This window comes from Zalophus californianus, chromosome 1, assembly GCF_009762305.2.
Source record: "Zalophus californianus isolate mZalCal1 chromosome 1, mZalCal1.pri.v2, whole genome shotgun sequence".
NCBI classification, from domain to species: Eukaryota; Metazoa; Chordata; class Mammalia; order Carnivora; family Otariidae; genus Zalophus; species Zalophus californianus.
This window is the reverse complement of record NC_045595.1, coordinates 94,730,313-94,757,411: the sequence shown is the minus strand read 5'-3', so window position 1 is coordinate 94,757,411 and position 27,099 is coordinate 94,730,313. Positions and strand designations below refer to the sequence as shown.

Below are 27,099 nucleotides of genomic sequence, written 5' to 3'. Positions count from 1 at the left end.
TGCTTCCAAGGGGATTCAAGTTACTGGCCAAATTCAGTTCCTTGAATGTTATAGAATTGAGGTTCTCATTTCCTTGCTGGGTCTTGGTAGGGGATTGACTGGGGATTATTCTCAGTTACTAGAGGCATCTTTCAAGCCTGAGTATGTGGCTCTCTCTATTTTTAACTCTATAGAAACGGAGAATTTCTCAAGCATCAAATCCTTCTCACACTTCGAATTTCTTGCCAGGAAGAGCCTGGTCCCTTTTGAAGGGCTCCCCAATGCATCAGGCCCATGAAAGATAATCTCCTTTCCTTAAAGTCAGTTATGTCAAATAGTATAACCTAATCACAGGAGTAAAATCCATTATATTTAGAGTCCCAGAGATCTTAAAGGGCACATGAATGTCTTGACCAGGTGAGTGTGCTTAGAATTCTGAAGCATATTGCTTCTTGATCAGTCTTTTCTTAGCCTTGTAGTGTTTTACTTTTCAGGTATGTATCGTAATATTCAGGAGAAGCCTGAACTCAATGCTGTCCCAAATCTAGAAGATGACATTAGTGCACACAGAACTCAAGAAGCCCTCTAGTTAGAACTCTGGGGGGAAAGAGGTTTTCTTCTAACTCTCAGAGAGTGAGAATTTCCCTACTTTTCCCCTCTGTTACTTGTTTCCTCTTCTTCTCTCTTGTCATTTGCCCCAGTTTCTAAGAAGTCCTGTGGGAGCAGTAGCAGTGGTGGCAGTGGCAGCAGCAGCAACAATGGGGACAGGCCTAAAATGCAGAGTTGAACCTTCTCTGATTAGAGGAGTTGTAGAGAGAATGGGGCAAATCCTCACAGGTTTTTTTTTTTCTTTTTCTTCTTCTGTTTGGCATAGTTGCAGGAAGTGTGGGTGAATAAAGCTTTAGCTTTCTGGCTGGGTGATTAAAAAAAGGGGAGTCCTAGGCAACCAAAAAATACTTGGATGATTGAAGAGTGGGAAGAGCTTGGGAAAGCAACTCCTTAAAGTTGTTTATGCTTATAGGTTTATTCCTGAGCTGTACTTAATGCGGATCTGAGTCTTAACTCCTACGTACTTTGAAAACTGAACTGTAGCATATGCTCCCACCAGGTCTCAGTCTGGTCACTGTATGCTGCACACAGAGGACAGATCCAAGAGCTCTGCAAAGGATTTTGAAAACTGAACTGGTATTAGAACCATAGCTTCAAGGGGCTTGTTGCAACTTGTAGTCTGAACTTAACCATTGCCTCCTAAAACATCAACATTCTCTGTAGGATATAAACAAAACCCAGAGTCTTATAACATAGTGGTCATAATGGTCTAGGATGCAATTTAAAATTAATTGGCAAATAACCAGGAATATCTCAAGTTCTATGGATAATGATAATCAATAGGTGTCAGTGCTCAGATTACATAGATCTTAAGTTAGTTATTACATATAAATTGCTCCAAGTAAGGGCAGACACAATTGAAAAGGATGGAAAAGTAGTTTCAGTCAAGAAATAGAAGATAAAATGGGAACCATATGGAAAATTTAGGACTGAAAAATACAATAACTTATCACTTAAAAACTCATTGAATGGACTTAGTAGTGAAATGATAATGAGAAAGGAAAGAGTCAGTGAATTTTAAGATTAATAAAAATAATTTCCAATTTGAACAAAATAGAGAAAAATGATTGAGGGAGAAAAAAACTCTTTATAGCTTCAAATACCTGTGTGTAACAATATCAGAAGGTTGAACATTTGTGTAATCTGAGTTCCAGAAAGAAAAAGAGTACAGTTCAGAAAAACTAAAGAAATTATCATTGGGAGCTTTCCTGATGAACGACATAAATATAACAGATTCAAGAAGCTCAATGAACCACAAATAGGATAAACCCAGAGAATTTCAAGCTCACGTACATCTCATAGCACACTTAGTCGAAAATCATAACACCTCATAGCCTACTTACATGGGTGTCAGCACACCTAAACTGTTAAATATATATATAACCTCAGGAAAGAAGGAAACTATCTTAATTTTTTTCTCTTCTTATCAGTGCCTGGAACAGTAATGAAATATTTGTGTTATGAATTAATACATTTTAGTGTAACTATCTCTAACATCTTTATATTCTTAGTTAAAGATAGCATACCACTCCTCCCAAAAGCCAGAACAAATCTGCCTCTTTACAGAGTGATGCCCTTCATGAAACCATGGGAATTTCATCCTGTTCATCTCACTTGACCTTTTTTTGTGTCTCATATCTAAAGGTAGAAAGTAGTGGATTTTGGCCATTATTACTGAACAAGAAGGAAATTAGGTGTAATGTTGGGAAAAAGTTTCATGTCTTGCCCAACACAGAAACATTTTTAATTGTTGAATTCAGGAATTGTGTGTGTAGCTTTGGCACATCCTTGCTGTAGCACAGTGGACAGTTCTTTGCATGATAAAGCCTGCCTTTTCTTGTTCTCCAAATGTTCTGGGGCTTGTGAAAAAGGGTCTCTGGAAGTTTACTAAAGTTGGACAATAAAACATGATTGTGATAAGCATGATGGTCCTTTAAAATTCTTTACTTTTCACAGCCTGAAGATGATTCAGACCAAGCATCAGGGAATGGGACAATTTTGACAAAATTCCATGTGATGCAAGTTCAGAATATAGTTTTGCTTATTGATTTTTCTGAAAACAAAAACTTCTCTTTAATTCTGCTACTATAGGAAATTCTAAGTTCAGAAAACACAGGGTTTTTTTTTCCCACTTTTTTTTTATTGTATTAACATACAACTTTTTAAAAATTTTACTATGTTAATCACCATACATTACATCATTAGTTTTTGATGTAGTATTCCATGATTCATTGTTTGTGTATAACACCCAGTGCTCCATTCAATACGTGCCCTCTTTAATACCCATCACCAGGCTAACCCATCCCCCCACCCCCCCTCCCCTCTAGAACCCTCAGTTTGTTTCTCAGAGTCCATAGTCTTTCATGGTTCGTCTGCCTCTCCGATTCCCCGCCTTCATTTTTCTCTTCCTACTATCTTCTTCTTCTTTTTTTTTTAAACATATAATGTATTATTGGTTTCAGAGGTACAGGTCTGTGATTCAACAGTCTTACACAATTTACAGCACTCAGCATAGCACATACCCTCCCCAATGTCTATCACCCAGCCACCCCATCCCTCCCACTCCCCACCACTCCAGCAACCCTCAGTTTGTTTCCTGAGATTAAGAATTCCTCATATCAGTGAGATCATATGATACATGTCTTTCTCTGATTGACTTATTTCGCTTAGCATAATACCCTCTATCTAGTTCCATCCACGTTGTTGCAAATGGCAAGATTTCGTTGTTTTTTTTTTTTGATGGCTGCATAATATTCCATCATATATATACCACATCTTTTTTATCCATTCATCTGTTGATAGACATCTTGGCTCTTTCCATAGTTTGGCTATTGTTTCCACTTTATTTTAAATGTAGGTCACTTTTAGTATTCTTGTTTGTTTTTAACTGTGTATCAACTTGAATTATTTTAGCAAATTACTAGGCGATTTCTCAAGTAGATATATAATCTTAATGACTTGGTCTTTTTTTTTTTTTTTTTAAAGATTTTATTTATTTATTTGAGAGAGAGAATGAGAGATAGAGAGCACGAGAGGGAAGAGGGTCAGAGGGAGAAGCAGACTCCCCGCCGAGCAGGGAGCCCGATGTGGGACTCGATCCTGGGACTCCAGGATCATGACCTGAGCTGAAGGCAGTCGCTTAACCAACTGAGCCACCCAGGCGCCCAATGACTTGGTCTTAAATCACACTTTGACTAATTAGATAATGAGTAATATTTGAACACATTTCTTCAGAATATGCAGGGTCTCTTTTTTTATTGTTACCACCCATGCTTTGGTTAGAGTCTTTATTATTCTTTTGTGGATCATACCCTTTGCTGTTGCTATTTATAGCTAGTATAGAACTTTTCGAGTTTATTATACTTGAGTTTTTTTGAGCTTTGTAGCCACCTGATCCATAATTTTACTTCATTCCTTATATCTGAATTCTTTTAGAAGTTGGTTGATGGAATTACAGCTAGCATTTTTTGTTTTGGTTCTTTAAATACTAAGTAATATTTTTTGAGTACTTACGGAGTAGACTCCTAAATGTTCTTACTCTCAAAAATTGTCAAAAACCAAGAGATGCTAACATTTTCAAGTTTAGCAATTTAAGTAGCTTGTTTTTATTACAAAAACATTGAAAAATATTCATTTCTTTAAACTTGTAATTTTTCTGAATAAACTATTCCGTATTCAAAAGGTGATAAATTCGTAAGTCTCGTAAATGTTCAGGGTCACCAAGAGTAAGGACTGAATAGAATTTTTATCCTCAAATTCATTCTGTCCTATCATACAAAAGATGCAAAATGTGTCTTATGTATATTTCATTTTATTTATGATTTACCAAATCCTACTTTACAAATGTTTGAGCTAAGTGTACGTGTGCTTGATCCCTCTCTGTCTCTTTGTCTCTCTCTCTCTCAACACATACACAGTGTCCCTATACAAAATTTTGACTTTTTAGAAAATAATTGAGGATATTTAATAGTCAAAAAAGTCAGGAGCAAGATTCACAGTAAGTATGTATATAGTAAGATTCTCCATAACTGCTTGATGTTGGACTACAGATTTTGCTCTCTTGCAATATAGCTAGTGGTCAAAACAAAGAAAATGTGATCAGTTATATTCAGAAACTCCTAAGATAAACAAACTAGTAATTCAGGTGTTTGGAACTCATCCTGATACTACTATAAATTGAGAGATGTTAGTGGTTCCTTCTGAAGGAGACGCAGTAGGAGATAGAGTGGGCACCAACACCCATACTAGCATCATTACAGTAGATAAAATAATGTTTCACATCTTTCTTTTTTTAAAAAATTTAAATTCAATTTAATTAACATATAGTATATTAGTTTCAGAGGTAGAATTTAGAGATTCATTCATTTTTTTTTTTTAAAGATTTATTACTTTAAAGAGAGAGAGAACACATGAGTGGGGAGAAGGGGAGAGGGAATCTCAAGTAGACTCCCTCCTGAGCGCATAGGCTGAAGCAGGGCTTCAAATCATGACCCTGAGATTGTGACCTGAGCCAAAACCAAGAGTTGGATGCTTAACCAACTGAGCCACCCAGGCGCCTCTCACATATCTTTCATATATATTTATTTATTTATTTGACAGAGAGAGAGAGAGCACAAGTAGGCAGAGCGGCAGGCAGAGGGAAAGGGAGAAGCAGGCTCTTTGCTGAGCAGGGAGCCTGATGCGGGGCTCGATTTCAGGACCCTGGGATCATAACCTGAGCCGAAGGCAGCCATTTAAACAACTGAGCCACCCAGGCGCCCCCACATACCTTTCTTTTATAGAATCTTTTCACTGGTTAGGCTTAAAATATAATATTGACAGTACAATAGGAAAAGTCATTTTTTAAAAGATTTATTTATTTTGAGAGAGAGAGAATGCAGGCAGGGAGGGGCAGAGGGGGAGAGACTCTTTTTTTTTAAATTTTATTTTATTATGTTAATCACCATACATTACATCATTAGTTTTTGATGCAGGGTTCAATAATTCATTGTTTGCGTTTAACACCCAGTGCTCCATTCAATATGTGCCCTCTTTAATACCCATCACCAGGCTAACCCATGCCTCCACCCTTCTCCTCTAGAACCCTCAGTTTGTTTCTCAGAGTCCATAGTGGGAGAGAGAGTCTTAAGCAGACTCTGTACTGAGCACAGAGCCCAGGACCCTGAGATCGTGACCTCAGCCGAAACCAAGAGTCAGAGGCTTAACCAACTGTGCCACCCAGGCACCCCAGGAAAAGTCATTCTATAAGAGACCAAAGTAATTCAGTCTAGGTATTATATTCAACTATGTGATGGTTTATCTTTAATTGAATGGTAATATTTGAACTTCCCAAAGAAATAAATATATTGTGTATCTTTCAGGAAATTCTGTACACATATTTTTACCTCAAACTGGGTTTTGGGTAAGGTTGAGGCAGCAGAGACTTTTCTGTGGCCATTTAAGGTCAGGTGAGCCTAGAGTAGAATTAAAGTAGTCTTAGGAACATCATGTTCCTATGGGAGGGAATCGTGTGAATAGATGACAACCCCCACCCCACCCCCCATACATCTTTACTTGGAGATTTGTGGAGCATTACGTGCATATGAAGCAACCTGCATTTTTCTGGGAGAAAAATACTCTTTAAACCCTTTACTTCATCCTAACATATATGCCATCCTCAATCTGCCCACTGACATGACTTCGCAATTTAGCAACAATGATCTGTATTTGGTGAGTATTGGATTCTGATTTTTTTTGTTAGCTACATAATTTGATATTTCTCATTACTTTCCTTATCTTATAGATAATAATGGACTAGTATTTCATTATTCTAGTATTTTATCACTTCTAAATAGAATAGGTTGACAGACAGGAGGTATCCATCAAAGCATGTCATCTTCAGTTAACAGAAAACCTAACCCAAAAAAAAGAGCTTAAATAGGGGTTTTACATTATTTTTTAAAATAGTTTTATTGAATATGAGGAAGGCTCATCTTAGAGTAAATGGTTATGCAAGTTTTCAGCAGTTAATTAAAGGTAAGAAATGTTCTTGCAGTGATAAAAGAATAATTTTACATTTGAGACTGGTCAGTCATGGTGCTGGTTGATTCCAAAACATGTAGTATGGAGGAAAGGCAGGTAATTAGGTTTTCCAGCATATGGACTTCGGATGAGTGTGACAGAGAGAGACACATCGGCAGAGTTTTGGTGAAGGCAAAGGCAGACAAAGGTGATAGAGAAAAGCAGGGATTGGGGGGACGTGTTGGTCACTGAAATGGAGGCCTTAAAGAGGGCAAGCAGATTTTCCCATAGGAGTGTCAGAGTGAGTTGGAAGGGAGGTAGGTAGAGAGTGAGATGTAGCAGTTAGTGATTTGGAGATGCTGGGGTGTGGCAAAGTCAAATTCTGGATGTGTTTGGGTTTGTGTGGCTGAGGGGAAAGAGAGGAAGTACTGTGGAGGTTTTGAGGTCACAGAACTCAGAGGTCAGATGGATTGTTTGCTTGAGGCATGTGGGCCTTGCCTCAGCAACACCTCTTAGTGTTTTTCCTCTCATTTGGATTCTTCACATCGTGGAAAACAATTACTGATATCCTCTTTGTAAGAAAATTCAAAAAACTGTACCTCCTTTGCTTATGATTCTCAAACCGTTGCCTGTAGCCCAGATAGCTCTTTCAGTTCCAGACTCCTGTTTTTACATCCTCAGTACACATTTCTAAAGCCAACTTTATTTATTGTTCCCCAACTCATTCTCTTAACTCCTTTAACTACTTTTCCTCTTATATTTGGTAAAGCAACTGGAGTCGCCACTCTTCCTTACCTATCATATTTAATCAATTGATCACACACTGTTGATCCTACCTCATTGAAATACTTTACTATCCATTCTTTACTCTTTGTCTTCCTGAACATTTCATAGTTTAAGCCTTTACTGTAAATCTCTCCCTGAATTACAGCAACAGCCTCCGCCACTGATCTCCTTGCCTCTGTTTTCACACCTTACCTTACACCCAGACTTTTACCTTACCTGAAAACAAAGTTGTCTTTCAGTGGTTTAAATTCTTTTTTTTTTTATTCTTTTTTTTTATTTTTTTTTAAAGATTTTATTTATTTGAGAGAGAGAGAGAGAATGAGAGAGAAAGCACATGAGAGGGGGGAGGGTCAGAGGGAGAAGCAGACGCCCTGCCGAGCAGGGAGCCTGATGCGGGACTCGATCCAGGCACTCCAGGATCATGACCTGAGCCGAAGGCAGTTGCTTAACCAACTGAGCCACCCAGGCGCCCTCTTTTTTTTTTTTAAAGATTTTTATTTATTTATTTGACAGAGAGAGACAGCGAGAGAGGGAACACAAGCAGGGGAGTGGGAGAGGGAGAAGCAGGCTTCCCGCTGAGCAGGGAGCCGATTCGGGGCTTGATTCCAGGACCCTGGGATCATGACCTGAGTCAAAGGCAGATGCTTAATGACTGAGCCACCCGGGTGCCCCCATCTTTAAAATATTTTAAAATTATTATTCTAGAAAGTATCACACAAAATAGCTGGATGGTCTAAATTTAAGATCCTAAATACAGGCATAACACCAAATGCTCACAATCAATCCAAAACTCATTAAATTTAATGCAAGTATGAGTGAAAATGAAAATCATTTTAAAAACAACCTTTCAGGGCACCTGGGTCGCTCAGTCAGTTGAGTGTTTCACTCTTGATTTCGACTCAGGTTGTGATCTCAGGGTCGTGGGATCTAGCCCCGCATTGAGCTCCACACTCAGTGTGGAGTCTGCTTGAGATTTTCTCTCTCCCTCCCTCTGCCCCTCCCCCCACTCGCATGTGCACACACACGAGTGCTCTCTCTCTCAAATAAAATCTTTTTTTAAAAAAAACCCATTCAAGGTTACCTGTTTTAAACAGTGTCAAAATTTAAATAAAAAAGTAATAGACAATGTCAGTCAACTTTTAAGTCCATGTCTCTACACTACTTTAAATGCTATTTCCCTGTGTTCCCCGAAATAAAGCAAAAAGTCTGGGGATTCATTTTTACTCTGTAAAGAATATAACAATAATTATAAAGAAGGAATTATACAATAGCACTTTTACGAAATCTTTGCATTTTCCTTTATGCTGTACTCATAGTATCTAAACTGTGAGACACTTACTATACTAGTATTTTTAATAGTCATGACAAAATAGAAATAACCATTATTCTATAAAGAAAACTGTAATTGCCTATAAGAACCAAATTATTTTCTCCTAAGCAATGAAGAAATGGTGCTATCATGAACTGCTCAATAAATGGCATTTATTGTTAGTAAAATTATATGGGAAGTAGGAAGAGCATAAAATCCAGATTTCGAAGTTTTCTTTTCATCCCTAATATACCTCAGGAAGATTGAGCACCAGTTTATAAACACACTGTGAATGGTAATTTTAGTTTATCAGGAGGTTAGGAAAGGTTCCACTACTATCACACCAGTCATTATCTTAAAAGGAGTTCAACAGGAGGAAAGGAAAGGAGTGCCTACTGCCTGGGCAAAGACAAACTCCCCTGGCATGCCTTAAGAACCGAAACCACTGTGGCACAGCTAGAGGCAGATGGGGGCCACGCTGGTGCTTGGGTTGGAGAGGTGTGCAGCAAAGTCATTGCCAATTAAGACTACTAAATAGGAATAGAATTTAAACCATTGGGCGCCTGGGTGGCTTGGCGGGAAGCCTGCTTCTCCCTCTCCCACTCCCCCTGCTTGTGTTCCCTCTCTCACTGTGTCTCTCTCTGTCAAATAAATAAATAAAATCTTAAAAATATATTTTAAAGATAACATTATAAAATATAATCCAAGATCACTTGAGAATGATAAATCACCAGTATTCTTGCTATCCTACCATAACTAGTTTTCTTTGTATTCATTTCTTTGCACCATCAAAATGTGAATATGCTTTTAGTGCATATGTATTGTCTTTTTTTATTTTATTTTTCATTTAAGAGTACATTATAGGGGTGCCTGGCTGGCTCAGTTGGTGGAGCATGTAACTCTTGATCTCAAGGTTGTGAGTTCAAGCCCCATGTTGGGTACAGAGCCTACTTAAAAAAAAATCAATATATTAAAAAAAATTTTAAATGATAAGATTACATCATAAACAAGTTTCCCCTTGTATTACAGTATAGGCTTGATTATGGATTGAAAGTAAGAAACATGAGTGTCTAAGTAGATGCTGGCACCATTCTCATTATGAATTGTTAGGTTCTAAAGAAGATTTTTGTTTGAGTTTGACATAGGAGAGAAATGCAAAGGTTTTATAGCCTGCTGGGGAGGGGTTTTTTCCAATTCAGAGAAGCAAAGGAGCAAGGTCTAAGTACTTGGGAAATTGGAGCAAGATGGAACTACAGGTTTTGAGTAGAAGGAATAATCCCTTTTCTGTGAAGTTGAAGGGAATCAGGTGTGTGTTCAGATAAAAATTCTTGGTGGCCTGAGAATTTACCGCAAGTGCTTTTAGCAATTCTTTGTAATCCCTATTACTTTAATCTTTACTTATCAGATGGATTACTATGTAATAATAATCCATCTGTATTGGAATAAATAATTTTCTTCTCTTTAGCTTGAAATTTTTTTAAAGGAAAAATTCAAACATACGCAAAAGTAGAGAGAATAGTGTAATCAACTTCCATGAACCCAACACCCAGCTTCAGTAGTTATTCTGATAGCTTTTTAATAGCTTTTCTTTTTAATTAGCTTTTTAGTGATTTTAACATATCTAACCCTTTAATCTGTGTTTATTTTTATTTTAAGATTTTATTTATTTTGAGAGAATGTGTGTGCAAGCAGGAGGGGGAGGGGCAGAGGTAGAAGGAGAGAGAGACTATCTTAAGCAGACCCCACGCTGAGCACAGGTCATGGTCTTCGGGGTTGTGAGATCGGCCCCACATCAGGCTCTGAGCCATCCAGGCACCCCAATCTGTGTTTATTTTGTAAGAGTTAGATAAATGAATACTGTTGATTAAAGTAAGCCATTCTTGCCCTGTTACATTATGAAATGTGTAGTCTACTAACCTATAGTTTTAGTTATGCAATTATAACAATTTTAATAGCTTTTAAAATCAAGTAATTCTAATATAAATATTTATAATTTTAAAAATTGATGGTATTACTTAAAATTTTGTATTTCTTTTTAAATATGTTTCCGTATCTTTAGATAGAATGGGTATTCTTGATACTCCTTTTCAAAATGAGGATAGTAACTCTTCTAATAAGTCAATTTTTATTGATAAGCCCATTTTAAATTAAAGACGAACCTATATATTCACATGTATTCATTCAGTAAACAGTAAATTGAGTACTACTGTATGCTAATATCACATTTGAATAAATCAATATAAAAACATTTGACCATAAAGTATTTCATTAAGTCAGTGTTTTTTTTTTTTTTAAAGATTTTATTTATTTATTTGAGAGAGAGAATGAGAGATAGCACTAGAGGGAAGAGGGTCAGAGGGAGAAGCAGACTCCCCGCTGAGCAGGGAGCCCGATGTGGGACTCGATCCCGAGACTCCAGGATCATGACCTGAGCCGAAGGCAGTCGCTTAATCAACTGAGCCACCCAGGCACCCCAGTCTGTGTTTTAGTATTGTTTTTAGTTCTACTTTCACCACTCATTTTTTAACTTATTAGTCAACCAATTTTATTGATGTATAGTTGACACACAATGTTAAATTAATTTCAGGTGTATAGCATAGTAATTGTACAACTCTATGCAGTATGCTATGCTCACTACAAGTGTGGCTACGATATGTCACCATACAACACTGTTACAGTACCATTGATTATATTCCCTATGCTCTACCTTTCATCCCTGTGACTTGTTCATTCCATATGTGGAAGCCTGTACCTCCTCCCCTTCACCCATTTGCCCATCCCCTTCCCCTATCCCCTCTAGCCACCATCAGTTTTTCTCTGTATTCATGGGTCTTTTCCTGCTTTGTTTTTAGATTTCACATATAAGTGAAATCATGTGGAATTTGTCTTTCTGACTTATTTCACTTAGCATAATACCTTCTAATGTTGCAAATGGCAAGATCTCATCCTTTGATATGGCTGAGTAATATTCCATAACACACACACACACACACACACACACAGCACATCTTTATCCATTCATCTGTGGATGGACACTTGGGTTGCTTACATATCTTGTCTGTTATAAATAATGTTGCAGTAAACGTAAGGGTGTATACGTCTTTTCAAACTAGTTTTTTTGTTTTCTTTGGGTAAATAATAGTGTAGCTGTTGGATCATATGGTATTCCTATTTGTGATTTTTCAAGGAACTTTCATGCTGTTTTCCACAGTGGCTGCACTAAGCTACATTCCCACCAACAGTGCACAAGGATTCCCTTTCTCCACGTCCTCATCAGCATTTGTTGTTTCTTGTTTTGATTCTAGCCATCTGACAAGTATAAGGTGATATCTCATGGTTGTTTTGATTTGCATTTTCCTGATGATTAGTGATGTTGAGCATCTTTTCATGTGTTTGTTGGCCATCTGAATGTCTTCTTTGGAAAAATGTCTGTTCAGGTCCTCTGCCTATTTTTTAATTGGATTGTTTGATTTTTGGGAGGTGTTGAGTTGTATAAGTTCTTTACATATTTTGAATATTAACCCCTTATTAGGCATATCATTTGCAAATATCTTTTCCCATTCAGTAGACTACTTTTGTTAGGTTGATGGTTTCCTTTACTGTGAAAAAGCTTTTTATTTGGTATAGTCCCAGTAGTTTATTTTTACTTTGTTTCCTTTGCTGGAGGAAACATATCTAGGAAAATGTTGGTAAGGCCAGTGTCCAAGAAATTGCTGCCTCTGTGGGAGTAATTTGAGTTCTGTGGTTTCAGGTCTCACATTTAGGTCTTTCATCCATTTTGAGTTTATTTTTGTATATGGTGTAAGAAGATGGTCCAGTTTCATTCTTTTCTTTGTAGCTGTTCAGTTTTTCCAGCACCATTTATTGAAGAGACTATCTTTTCCCCATTGTTTATTCTTGCTTCCTTTGTTGTAGATCCATTGACCAAGTAAGTGTGGGTTTATCTCTGGGCTCTCTGTTCTGTTCCATTGATCAATGTCTTTGTTTTTGTGCCAGTACCATACTGTTTTGATTACTTCAGTTTTGTAGTGTTATCTTGAAATCTAGGATTGTGACGCCTCCAGCTTTGTTCTTTCTCAAGGTTGCTTTGGCTATTTGGGAGTCTTTTGTGATTCCGTATACACTTTAGGATTATTTGTTCTAGTTCTGTACTACTCACTTTTAAGTTTAGAGATAATTGGGTTATGTCATTTAAAAAACTATATAAATGAGTGAGTAAAATTTTCTGGGACATTGCGCATATGTCCTGCATCACTGTGGACCTGTGTCTTTAGGAAAAAATGAAAACGATGTGTAGGATAGTTGTAAATATGGATAGAATATCTTTAAGAAGGTGGCTCTTGGGGGCGCCTGGGTGGCTCAGTTGGTTAAGCCACTGCCTTCGGCTCAGGTCATGATCCTGGAGTCCCAGGATCGAGTTCCGCATCAGGCTCCCTTCTTAGTGGGGAGTCTGTTTCTCCCTCTGACCCTACCCCCCTCTCATGCTCTGTCTCTCATTCTCTCTCTCTCTCAAATAAATAAATAAATATTTAAAAAAAAAAGAAGAAGGTGGCTCTTGTAACGACCAGTTCGTACATTATTTAGAATTAGAAAGAGACTCTGGAGACGTTTTATCCATCACTTAATTTCCAGTTATACAGAAGAATAAGGCAAGACCCCAAGTAAATGCAGTCAGTGGAGGTGAGCATATGATAATAGTTTTTATACTTATGGTCTTGGTTTCTATTGATCTGTTTATACCATTGAGACATAGTGCATTTTTTAGTTGGTTTACTTATTAAGTGAAAGATAGATTAAAATAACAATTCAGTGAATTATATACTGATTACTTACAGCCTGATGGTTCTATGGAAAAGTTTTTCCTAGAGTTGGTGCCCTCTAGGAAATGTACTGGCATTTCACTAAATTATATTAACTGCTACAGTACATGTTTTTTTTATTTGGTTGAATGTAAAAACTGTTACAGTACATGTTTGTTTTTCAGAGTAAAGGTGTTTCAGTGGTGCAGTATTCATAATTCTGTGTTTGCTTTTGTCTCCCTCATTACAGGTTCATGTCAGGGCTGGCCTTTTTCATGGTACTGAACTCCTCTGTAAAACCATTGTAAGCTCAGAGATATCAGGGAAAAATGATCACATTTGGAATGAACCACTGGAATTTGATATAAATACATGTGACCTTCCACGAATGGCTCGATTATGTTTTGCTGTTTATGCAGTTTTGGATAAAGTGAAAACGAAAAAGTCGACTAAAACTATTAATCCCTGTAAATATCAGACCATCCGGAAATCTGGGAAAGTGGTAATTATACACTACTGAAAAATTTTTACAATGGAATAATTTTAACACTTTGAAATAATTGAGTAACGTGAAATTATAGCATATAACTTTGGTCTCTATGAAGTGATTTTAAAAAGATGATAAATCTTCCATTTTTATGTCTTGCTCATTTATTTCTCTTTTGGCAGATTATTTTAGCAAATATCATAAGTGTTCCATTATAAATATAATACTTTAGAAAATATAGATAAAAAAGAATGAAAATATTAAGAAAATTATATTTCCACAGTACCTTAATTGAAATTCTGTGTGCCACATATGCTTGAACATTCAGAATTTCGTGAATTTTAGAAAGATCATACAACATACTTTACTCAGCACACCTGTGGGGCCTGGGGCACAAATCTGTAATCAAACACATCACTAGCTGTGAATATGAATATTCACATTAAATGAGACAAATGCAGAATATCAGTTAACTTCATGCCATTTCTGGCTATGTTTTGCTGTCATATGAATTATGAATAAACATAATTATGAATTATGAATGAACCACAAATTGTTCTCCAGTAGAGGTTGTACCAGTTTGTACTCTATTTATAAAATATTTTATATTTAAACTTTTAGTTTTCAGTTTCTTAGATTTTGAAATTGTGGAAAAAGGATGGTGTACCTGTTCTTATATTCTCATCTTCCATTTCATATTTTTAGTCCCGTCTTTTTCATTTTTCTTTAAGTTTATGGAAAGTTGTTTTGGAGGGATGGGGACATGAATTTTATATGTTTTAAAAAAACTGGTTACTACATGAATTTGTGTCCTTTATTCTTTAACGTAAGAATTAAGCAGGCTTTTCCTCTGGTTATTATCATACAGTTTTTTAAAAATAAATTTTAGGGTGTAAAAGTCACAGAAGAGGTACTTCCTTAGTATTTTTTCTTACACAGATAAAGAATTTTACTCAAAGTATTTGACTATAAGGTTTTTTGATACACTGTGACCAAGTTAATTGGTCTAGGTGTCTATGCTTCCTTCTAAGAAATACAAATAAGTTCTACAATGCCTGCAGACATTGCCTTCTCCTACATTAAGGTTTACTGAGGCTTAAAGCTCATAAAACTTATAACCTGACATATCACACATATTTTCTTGAATCATTAAAAATTCCTCATCATTTACAATGTTTATACAATAAATAATGTTTTTTGGATACATCATTTCATGATGAAACATTCATTGGCTTTCAGAGTTTTCTTGAACCATTGTAAAGATCTTGAACATTTTTCCGTGTATATCTTGTTTTATTTTGGATATTTTGGAAATCATCTGGAACTTTAGAAATTTCTCGATCTAAATGTTTGAAACAAAGGGCATGTACATGTTTACACGCTAAAGTTCTTTTTCAGCATATTTATGCAGTGCTATCTTTTTCAACAGCATTATCCTGTAGCATGGGTAAATACGATGGTTTTTGACTTTAAAGGACAGTTGCGATCTGGAGACATAATATTGCACAGCTGGTCTTCATTTCCTGGTAAGACTTATATCCTAATCCTTAAAGAGTAACTTTTGGCATGTGGACTAGTTAATGTTTCTTTATGACTCACTATTCTTTCAGTTTAGTAAAGAAACATCTTTTCGTATCTTTAAATTTATTCTAAAACAGATTCCCACAGATTGTTTTAATGTATTTAAAAAAGTGATTTGTATCTGAATATATTTGTTATCTCGGTGAATATGTTCTTGCTTTAAAAGTTTTATTTTTATAGATTTTGGAGAAATTCTCCTAAGGAACAGTGTCTTCTTTATAACAACCCTTTTGCTTGTAGTTGTACTAAATTTCTATACTAATAGAAGGAATATTCACTAATATGGGAAGAATAGTAAAAACACAGTAAGTAAGTGTTTAGTTGGCTTTAACCTGAAATTTGAGCTAAGAGGAGCACCTTCCATATGCCTATATTTCTGAAATATTATTCAGAGCACCCCAACAAGGTAGATAGTTTTATCTCCATTATCTCCATTTTATCTCCATTTACATATCTCCGTTTTAAAGATGAGAAAAGTGAACCTTAGAGATAAGTTAGTTAAATCTTACAGATTGGTTCAAAAGTAAGATTTGTACAAAAGACTGCTTGATTCTTTCCATTATTCCATACTGCTTTTCCTGAGTGTTTGAAATTTTTACTGTAAACTTCGCATTATAATAGTGGTTTTCTTTTTTTCCCCCCTGCCTTCATAGTTCTTTAATATAATTAATAAAATTATGAATTATGAACTTAATTGCATTTTAAAAGTATTTGTGGGTGACAAACATTTGAAAATACTCATTTATTAGTAGTTGACATCTGAGAAATTGGCTTTAGATAATCAGTTATTCACAGACACATTTAAAACTCATGTTCTAATATTTTATGTGTGTATATGTTCTTCAGTTTCTACCCTTTCCTCCATATACCTGAAATAGTTTTTTTTTTTTAAGATTTTATTTATTTATTTGAGAGAGAGAGAGAATGAGAGATAGAGAGCACGAGAGGGAAGAGGGTCAGAGGGAGAAGCAGACTCCCTGCTGAGCAGGGAGCCCGATGTGGGACTCGATCCCGGGACTCCAGGATCATGACCTGAGCCAAAGGCAGTCACTTAACCAACTGAGCCACCCAGGCGCCCTACCTGAAATAGTTTTTACTAATCATGTTTTCCCCCAAATATAGGAGAGTAGTGTGCATTTACACATTTTTTAAGATTTTATTTATTTACTTGACAGAGAGATACATTGAGAGAGGGAACACAAACAGGGGGAGTGGGAGAGGGAGAACAGGCCTCCCACTGAGCAGGGAGCCTGATGTGGGGCTTAGTCCCAGGACCCTGGGATCATGACCTGAGCTGAAGGCAGACGCTTAATGACTGAGCCGCCCAGGCGCCCACATTTATACATTTCTTAAGAGTAACTATGAGCTTCATAGTTAGAGTAAAAATTATGCATTTCAGCAGTTAACACTGTTTTGAAAATTTTAATTTAGACTCACACATGTTCTCCAGAATCACCAAGCAACTTGACTGGTATTTTTAGCAAAATAGACAATTTTGGGCACTATTAACTTGGCTTACCATGAGCCTGACTTCATCTCTAACAAAATGTAATATGAAAAATAATAAATGAACACATTTGCTATACGTGTATCAGCTCTAGAATTGTCACTTTATCCCAGTAGGAGTGAAGCTGAAACAAAGGAACTTCAAATCTATTGTCTGGAGTCCCTAGGCCATCATTAAATGGTATATAATCACATTGCTGGTTGCTTTTGTATCTTCCAGATTTCTTCGTGTATACACTAGGAAATACAAATGTAGATTTCTATTTTTCTTCCTATTGTTAAAGTAGCATTCTGTGCAGTGTTCTCCTTTTTGCCCTTTTAACTTAGTATCTATATAGACTACTGCTGCTATTCTTTTTTTTTTTTTAAGATTTTATTATTTGAGACAGAATGAGAGAGAGAGAGAGAGAGAGAGCACATGAGAGGGGGGAGGGTCAGAGGGAGAAGCAGACTCCCTGACGAGCAGGGAGCCCGATGCGGGACTTGATCCAGGGACTCCAGGATCATGACCTGAGCCGAAGGCTGTTGCTTAACCAGCTGAGCCACCCAGGCACCCTACTGCTGCTGTTCTTAAAGCAGACTTACCTTTTGATAATTTAAGCAGTGTTACAATGAATAATCTTGCGTATGTGCAGGTATATATGTCTTAAGATAAATTCATAGAGGTGGGTCTGTTGAGTTAAAGAAGAAATACTTGGTTGTACACCTGAAGCTGATACAACATTCTATGTTAACTAACTGGAATTAAAATAAAAACTTGGAATTTTAAAATGAAAACAAGAATAAATACATTTGTAATTTTGATAATCACAAATTGTTCTCCAGTAGAGGTTGTACCAGTTTGTACTCTATTTATAAAATATTTTAGTGTGCCTTTTGTAATTACTTTTAAGCAAGGTTACCTCTCTATGTTTGGGGCTAATAAGAATACTAAAATGCTACATTTTACTTTGTTTTTTTATTTTTATTTTTTTTTAAGATTTTATTTATTTATTTGACAGAGAGAGAAAAAGCAAGAGAGAGAACACAAGCAGGGGGAGTAGGAGAGGGAGAAGCAGGCTTCCTGCTGAGCAGGGAGCACGACCCGGGGCTTGATCCCAGGACCCTAGGACCATGACCTGAGCCGAAGGCAGATGCTTAATGACTGAGCCACCCAGGTGCCATACATTTTACTTTAGATAGATTGTGTATGATAGGACAAAGGAGTATAATGCTACCAGATAGTATAAGTATAGGATTTTAATTTGCTGAGAAATCTGTCTGCTTTAGAGGTATATAAATGATGAGAATTGCTTCCTTCTGGGTGATAACAGAATCAGAAATTTGAGAGTATTAAACAACTCAAGCAAAGAATTGATCAATGAGCTGAAACTTGGAAATACTCTATAAAGATTTTCTAGCCGGGCTCCTGAGTGGCTCAAATGATTAGGTGTCTGCCTTCATTTCAGTTCAGGTCACTATCTCCAGGTCCTGGGACTCCCTCCCCCCCCCCCCCCAATTGGGCTTCCTGCTCAGCAGGGAGTTTGCCTCTCCCCCAGCTCGTGCTCTCTCTCTCTCAAAATGAATAAATAAAATCTTTAAAAAAATATTTTCTAGCATTGGTAAATAATTGAGTATGCATAATATTTGGACATTAGGCCTGGACACAATGGATTTTTATTTCCTTAGGAGAGAACAACTGTGCTAAAAATCAGTATAAGGAAGGAGGTAATAGTTTGGAGAGGAGAGACTTTAGGTTGTACTGCTAATTCTGTTCTCTTGAGTTTACTGTCTCTTCAACAGTTACTTATCTGTGAAATGAAAAAGTTTAATGAGAACATTGAAATCTAAGATTCCCATGCCCAATTCTGTGAATGGACTGTGGTGGAACAGAGGGAGTGCCTTAAAGAAATAAGCAGTTCATTTGGTTACAGGAGTACCACTTGAATGGAGTGTTGCAGAAACTACCAGAGAGCCCTTTAACTGTATCAGCAGTTTATGGGATAATTGAGGAGCATAAACAACATTAGATTTGTCCAAAAGAATGTTGTTGATGACTCTCAAAATACCAGTTTGGGTACTGTGATGACCAGGGAAAATAAGGAATCCATATACGTGATGAAGTAATAAAAAAATTCTATGGGTCACCTTATTTTGATGGAGAGCAATTCCAGTTAAGTTTTTTTTTTTTTCCAAGATTGAGGATACTTGTTAAATTTGCAGAAAGAGGTGAGGCAGGTATTTTTATAAACTTTCTCATTTTAGAGATGTATGTAAACTCACATTCAGTTCTTGTGTCAAGTATTACAGAAAATTAGAGGCTTACTGATAAAATTGTCTGCCAAATTCCTTAGGTGACATACTTTTAAAATAATTTTCTCTTAAGGATTTATTTTAGTTTAGTTTAAAAAACATTTTTTAAGAATCAAAATTATTTGCATATTTTAGATGAACTTGAAGAAATGTTGAATCCGATGGGAACTGTTCAAACAAATCCATATACTGAAAATGCAACAGCTTTGCATATCAAATTCCCAGAGAATAAAAAACAACCTTATTATTATCCTCCCTTTGATAAGGTAAGCTCATTATTTAAAGGACCACTATGCATGAAAATCACTGAATCATTAGTTCTTGGCTCTGCATGTTTATGGTTTAAGCTTTACATGTTTGTTTCTCTTCCAAACGTCACATACATTGGCAGCTTGATTCAGTGGAAAGACCACTGAGCCTGGAGCCAACTAAACTTGTATTTAATCTTGGCTTTATCACTGACCAGGTGAGACATAATATCTCTGGAGGTCAGATTTCTCACTTATAAAATGAGGAAGTCATAATTGTTCTCTGAGGTTCTTTTGAATTTAAAACGCTATAAATGCATTCGTATAAGTCTGAGCATGTGAAATATACACTGAAGCTTGCCCAGCATGTTAGTTTAGGGATTAAAGACATAGTCACTGCTGTGTTAGAATTGGTATTCAAAGAACAAATGATTTATGTTGAATGTTACTATTAGTAGACTTCCTAAGGTACTGTTATTTGTGTAGAATCTATAGCAAGGACTTCCATTTCTAAACACATTTCTTTAGTATACAAACTGCTTATCTTGAGTATCAGGGGAGTATCTGGTGGAGTTGAAAATGGGGCTATGCTAATTTACATTCTGAGAGCTAAGCTGTCATATGTTTTATCTTAAGGTTTGGCATCTTTGTTTCAGGTATGATTGATGCGATTTTATGAGAAAATCTTGGAGCAAATTCTCAGATAGTAACAAGTTTATTTCCTTAAATCTAAGTGAAAATAAGATTCCTTTTTAAAAATTGATATTATACTGAATAATATTCAAGTTAATCTACCTTTTAACTTATTTGTATCTTAAAATTCAGCATTATCAGACCTGTATAAATTTTTAAAGTAATATGTAAATTAAATTTGTTATCTAATGTATCTTCTTCAGTTCTCATTTTAATTGAATTTTATCCACATAAGAAATGATTTTCTGATCAGTAATATACAGCCAAATTAAATTTTGTGGTTAGTACAGTAGAAATCCCAAAAATGTCAAGAACCGTATACCTTAGTGTTGAGTAGAAAAAGGTACATTTTGAATCATCCGTTGCATTCATGCCATGGCTTTATTTCTTTAGGATAGCAATTTAACCAGAAGGCATCGCTACTTGTGATACATTTTATACTCCAAGCTGTGACTACTTTTGTGTTCACTTATAGTATGTGTTCAGCAATCAGTTATAGTTTCTTTTGGATCAAATGAGGTGCTTTTTGAAGCATTTTTACAAATAGAATATCCTATGCAAATACAAGTAGTTTAGAAGTCCAGTTCTTTAAAATGTTTTATTTCAGCATTGCTTAAGTCACTAAACTTTCCTTTTGCCTTTGTAATCTCTTAGAGAGTCTGTCTTTGAAGATCAATTTGGGATAGAGGATTTTGTCTTTAAATATGTATAAATATATTTATACTTACTGGGTTTTTAAAAATTGTATAATTTATATGTGATCATTTAAAAAATCAAATAAGACAGAAAAAGTGAAAGTTCCCTGTATTTTTATTCAATTTAATAATTTTTGTTGTGATCACTTGTGTATATTTTGCTTTTCAAGACAATTTTATGGTTTTTGATAATTTTAATAACTCATTTTGTCATAACAACTGTATGAAATAGGATAGGAGTTATCACTATACATTTGAGGATACAGTTAAATTATTGATTTACGATTATATAATTCAGTAACTGGATATAAATCTTCAGATTCTTTAACCACTGATTTTCCCATCTTTTCGAGAATCAGAGCCCGTTTTGAACTTAATGAATTCAAAAGATATTTTTAGACTATCTCTTGATACTCTACTTTTGTTAATTTAGAAAAACCAATGGCAAATGACAAAAACTTATTTAGTAACTCTTACATACCTTTGCATTTTCTTAATCAGAAAATATTTACCTGTATTTAAAATTCTTTCACATACCGAAGAAAAATTCTTTCACATACGTGTTGAAGCCTTTGCTTATTTTATCTACAGACAATGCTAGTGCACCCTAGGAGTTACAGTCCCTTATAATAATACCTTTGACTCTCAGTTGTCAGGAGTTTGAAGATTGGGAATCACCACATAATACCATTTTGCATTTAAAATTCATGTTTACATTATAAAGCATAGAAATGCCAGACCCTATATTGTTTCTTGTAGTCTAAGTACAATTGTAATCATTTACAATTAAAATTTTACGAATACAAGTGCCAAAATTTAAAAAGTTTTTTATTTTTAACAGATAATCGAGAAGGCAGCTGAGATTGCAAGCAGTGACAGTGCTAATGTATCAGTAAGTATCAAGGTTTTAAAATGGCCCTGTCTTATAACACTGTGCTCATTTTTAGTTACCTTCATCTGATTTATGCTGAGGACTTACAGATGACTACTCTTATGCAAGAATAGCCTGTGAGTGTATATGAATATGTACATACTAATGTTTTGTTGAATGTCAGCTGTTTGTAGGTGGTCTGTGTTCAATGGTAAATCCTTTTCTGATATAAGCACAGGTTTAGCAGCTCATTTTTTTTTTTAGTTTAATTAATTTATTTTTTAAAGTAGGCTCCACGCCCAACATGGGGCTTACTCAACAAACCGTTAGATCAAGAGTTGCATGTGCTACTGACTGACCCCCAGTAGCTAGTCTTTAAGAGATGCTATGGCACGTCCTCATAGATAAACAATACTGTTCTTGTGAATATTATTCAGTTGAATGAAGAGTTTGTAATTTTCTTTATTTTTCACATGTAACAGCAGATACAATTATACTAGGATTTACAGTGTTGTGGAACCAGGTTTCTTCCATCTTGGTGCTCTGTCATGTTAACATGCAGTTTCTATCTAGTGTTTCAACTTCTCAGAGTATTATGGTCCAGCCAGCAGGAACAGGAAAAGCAAGAGTAGAGGCCACACCTATTCTTTTTAAGGATATCATTAATACGCCTCATTGCTGTTCACATCTTATTAGCCAGGGATTAGTCACATGGCCATACTTTAAGAGGCTGGGAAATGTAGTCTTTGGTTGGCCAGGCATGTGCTTGACTAAGAGTAAGAGATTCTAGTTAATAAAGGAAGAGCAGAAAGAATACTGAGGGACAAACAGCAGTCTCTGCCATACATACTATGCCTGTCATTTCTACCCAGAGCTCTTGGGTGATCAGGTGCATTGTCAGCACTAATGTTTTGAAAAGAATCTTTTTTTTTATTACCAGTAGGTCTCAGTAGTAAGCATAAAGTATTCAGTAAACCATGTTGTAAACAGATTTGCTGCCATCAGGCTTAGTTGTTCCATATATAGAACATAGGCAGAATAGATTTAGCATAATTCTTAAGTGTCCTAGGATTTTGGAAAGGTCATTGAGCACTGGCTTCACCTTAAAGTCACTAGCTATATTAGCCCCCCAAAAGAGAGTCAGTCTGCCCTTTGAAGCTTTGAAGCCAGGCATTGACTTCTGCTCTTTAGCTGTGAAAGTCATAGCATTCTCTTCTAATATAAAGCTATTTTATCTACATTTAAAAGCTGTTGTTTATTGTAGCCACCTTCATTAATGATCTTAGCTAGATTTTCTGGGCAACCTCCTGCAGCTTCGTATATTAACACTTCTCCTTGCATTTTTATAGCTTCTTTCCTTAAACCTCTTAAACCAAAGTCTGTTAGCTTCAAACTTCTTCTGCAGCTTCCTCACCTCTTTCAGTCTTCATGGAATTCAAGAGAGTTAAGGCCTTGTTTGCATGAGGCTTTGGCTTAAGGGAATGGTGTGGCTGGTTTGATCTTTTATCTAGACCACAAACACTTTCTCCATATCAGCAATAAGTCTGTTTTGCTTTCCTGTTATTAATGTGTTCACTGGAGTAGCACTTTTAATTTCCTTCAAGGACTTTTCTTCTGCATTCACCACTTGGCTAATTTTTTGGCACATGAGGCCTAGCTTTTGCCTGTCTTGGCTCTCAACATGCCTTCTTACTAAGCTGTATCATTTCCAGCTTTTGATTTAAAGTGTGAGACATGCAACTCTTCCATTCACTCTAACACTTAGAAGCCATTGTAGGGTTATTAATTGGCTTAATGTCAATATTGTGTCTTAGAGAACGAGGAAGGCCTAGGAGAGGGAGAGAGATGGGAACAGCTGGTTGGTGGAACAGTCAGAATAGACACAACATTTATTGATTAAGTTTGCCATTTTCTGTGGTATGGTTCATGGCACCCCTAAAGAACGAACGGTAGTAACAGCAAAGATCACTGACCACCGATCACCATGACAAATACAGTAATAATGAGAAAGTTTGAAATACTGAGAGAATTACCAAAATGAGACATAGAGACAGTGAGCAAATGCTGTTGGAAGAATGGCGCTGATAGACTTGCTTGATGCAGTTTTGCCACAAACCTTCAATTTGTAAAGAGTACAGCACAGTATCTGTGAAGTATAATAAAATAAGCCTGTGCTAAAACAGATAATTACAATTTTAGGTTTCAGAGATAGTAGTTATATAAGGATATCTTCATTCTAATTCCTCTTTTTGTTACCCTAATAAAGGGTAAAGACTAATAAAGTCTTTATATTGATCCCCAAATATCAGAAAGGTAGTAACTGGTAACTTAATTTTTACTGTTTCTCTTATGCTTTACTACCACCTTACCTAAATCAGAAGGTTTCCTTCTTACTGAGGATACAGTATTCTGGCCCAAGTTTGATGTGCCTTTTTTTAAAATTGGGGGCATAGTACAATTGATAAATTGTGAAACCGAAAATTGAAGTTATTCCTGTAATTGCCCATCTACTTTTTATCCTCCAAGATAACTGTGTCAGCAGTTTAGCTTATAGGTACTAATCCTAATCAATGTATGTATTTACATACCTTTATGTATAAATATATCTTTTTTTTTAAATGAGATCTTTATAATTTCTCCCTTTTTAATTTAATGCATTTTGTGCATCTTGGCTCTTTCAGAGGTCCACTTCTCTCTTTTTATTTTTTAAAAAGATGTATTTATTTTAGAGAACGAGAGAGAATAAGAGTGCAAGCGGAGGGAGAGGCAGTGGGAGAGGAAGAGAAATCCTCAAGCAGTCTCCCAGTGAGTGCAGAGCTCCTACCCAGGGCTCGATCCCAGGACCCTGAGATCATGACCTGAGCCAAAATCAAGAGTCAGACGCTTAACTGACTGAGCCACCCAGGCACTCCCACTCTTCTCTTTTTAAAGCTTTTTCAACATTCTGTGGCATTATTAGCAGCTATTAGTTATTAAACATACATACTTCTGGTTTTTTTGCTTACTTCCCATTATTCATTTTTTTTTTTTTTTTTAAGATTTTATTTATTTATTTGACAGAGAGACACAGCAAGAGAGGGAACACAAGCAGGGGGAGTGGAAGAGGGAGAAGCAGGCTTCCTGCGGAGCTGGGAGCCCAATGTGGGGCTCGATCCCAGGGCCCTGGGATCATGACCTGAGCCAAAGGCAGACGCCTGATGACTGAGCCACCCAGGCGCCCCAACTTCCCATTATTCTTTACTAAAACAGTGTTGTTAAGGAATATTTTATAGATCTTTAAACATGTATTTTGTGGTTTTAAAATTTTTTAAATTAATTAATTAATTAATTTAAGTAGGCTCTATGCCCAACTTGGGGCTTGAACTCACAACCCCGAGACCAAGAGTCGCATGCTACACTGACTGAACTGGCCAGGTGCCCCTACATACATGTATTTTATAGGATGGATTATTAGAAGTGAAATTATTAGATCAAAAGTTCCCTTTTTTTAGAAAAAAAGAATTCTGCCAAATTGCGTACCTTAAAATACCTTAAAATTTAAAACCCTAGCCACACTGCGGAAGAGTTAGTATTATTTTGCATATCTGCCAACCCTTTTAATATTTTTTAACCCTTTTAGTATTTTAATTCGTTGGACAAAATAATGGTGTCACACTACTTTAACTTGCATTTTTTAAAAGATTTTATTTATTTGTCAGAGAGAAAGAGCACAAGCAGGGGGAGTGGCAGGCAGAGGGAGAAGCAGACTCCCCATTGAGCAAGGAGCCCAATGCTGGACTCGAACTAATGCTCCTATGAACATGAATATACAAGTATCTTTTTAAGACTGTTTTCAATTCTTTGGATATATACCCAGAAGTGGAATTGCTGAATCATATTGTAGTTCTCTTTTTAATTTTTTTAAGGAACTGCTATACTGTTTTCCACCATAGCTGTACCATTTTACATTCCCACCAGCTACAAAAGCAATTTTTTTCACATCCTTGCCATCACTTTTGTGTTTTTTGATAGTAGCCATCCTAATAGGTGTTGGTATTTTTTAAAATAGATGTTTGCCAAGGATCTTGGGTCTGTAGAATAGGAAAAAATGTGATCCTTGTGAATTATGATTATAGAATTGGCAGCTTTTATCTTCTTATCTAGTGGTTCTCATCCTGAGGCTAATTTGCCCTCTATGGGCCATTTGGCATTATCTAGAGGTTTTCTTGGTTGTCATAACTCAAGGGGTGGGGGTATTCCTGGCATCTAGTGGGTAGAGTTCAGGGGTCTACTAAATTTCTACAATGTACAAGACCATCCTCCTACAACAAAATAATAATAGCACCGAGGTTTAGAAACCCTGCTCTAATCTAAAACATCTATGTTATAATTTTCTTATTTTTTTACTGTGGAAACGCAGGCATAAAATTTTAATGGTTGGCTTTAGAGTGCAGATGTGATGACTCAAGCCATTAGTTCACAAGTCCTAGAAATCTACCTAGGAAGTTTTCTTAGAAGAATGATTGGAGTTTTTACAGTCCTCAATTTTAGGGAAGGAAATACCAAACATTTAAAAAAATTTTTTTTTGACTTAACTGAAAATTTGCAGGAAGTATACAAAGAATTCCCATATAGCCTTCCTTCACCTTCACCAACTGTTAACATTTTGGCATGTTTGTTTTTGTTTTGTTTTAAGATTTTAGTTACTCCTTTGACAGAGCACAAGCAGGGGGAGTGGCAGGGAGAGGGAGAAGCAGACTCCCTGCTGAGCAGGGAGCCTGATATGGGGCTAGATCTCAGGATCCCCAGATTGTGCCTGAGCTGAGGGCAGATGCTTAACCGACTGAGCTGCCCAGGCACCCCAGCCAATATATACTAATAAATGTTTATTAAAACAAGTGGGTGAAAATTTGATGTGAAACAGGATGGTTAGTCCCAAAATAGGCCCAGAAGATACTTCTTGTTAACTTATTATACCAGAAAAACCTAGTAGACTATCCTAATCAAGTGATAAAAATGAACATCAGTAGTAATAGGAGAAATTAACATTATTTGCCTCCTGATAAAATATAGTAAGAGGAACACTCTAGCACTTCAGTGTATTCATTCTAAAAATACATAGCTGGAATCTGATTAGGACAAAACATTAGGCAAATACATATTGAGTAATATTCTACAAAGTAATTGACCTGTATTCCTGGAAAATGTCAGAGTCAGTGAAGGTAAGGAAAGACTGAGGTACTGTTTTAGAATGAAGAAAACTAA

The 27,099-nt window shown here is 36.1% G+C and overlaps 1 protein-coding gene across 11 annotated transcripts in view; it reads left to right on the top strand.

The window, feature by feature from the left end:
• PIK3CB (phosphatidylinositol-4,5-bisphosphate 3-kinase catalytic subunit beta) overlaps positions 1-27,099 on the top strand; it is a 196,767-nt gene that overhangs the window by 111,450 nt on the left and 58,218 nt on the right. For all 11 annotated transcript variants that reach the window (XM_027584438.1, XM_027584437.2, XM_027584433.1 and 8 more), the window contains 4 exons: positions 13,733-13,984; positions 15,399-15,495; positions 19,484-19,614; positions 21,826-21,876. In XM_027584438.1, the coding sequence (XP_027440239.1) occupies positions 13,733-13,984; positions 15,399-15,495; positions 19,484-19,614; positions 21,826-21,876 (531 nt within the window). The remainder of the gene's footprint in view (positions 1-13,732; positions 13,985-15,398; positions 15,496-19,483; positions 19,615-21,825; positions 21,877-27,099) is intronic.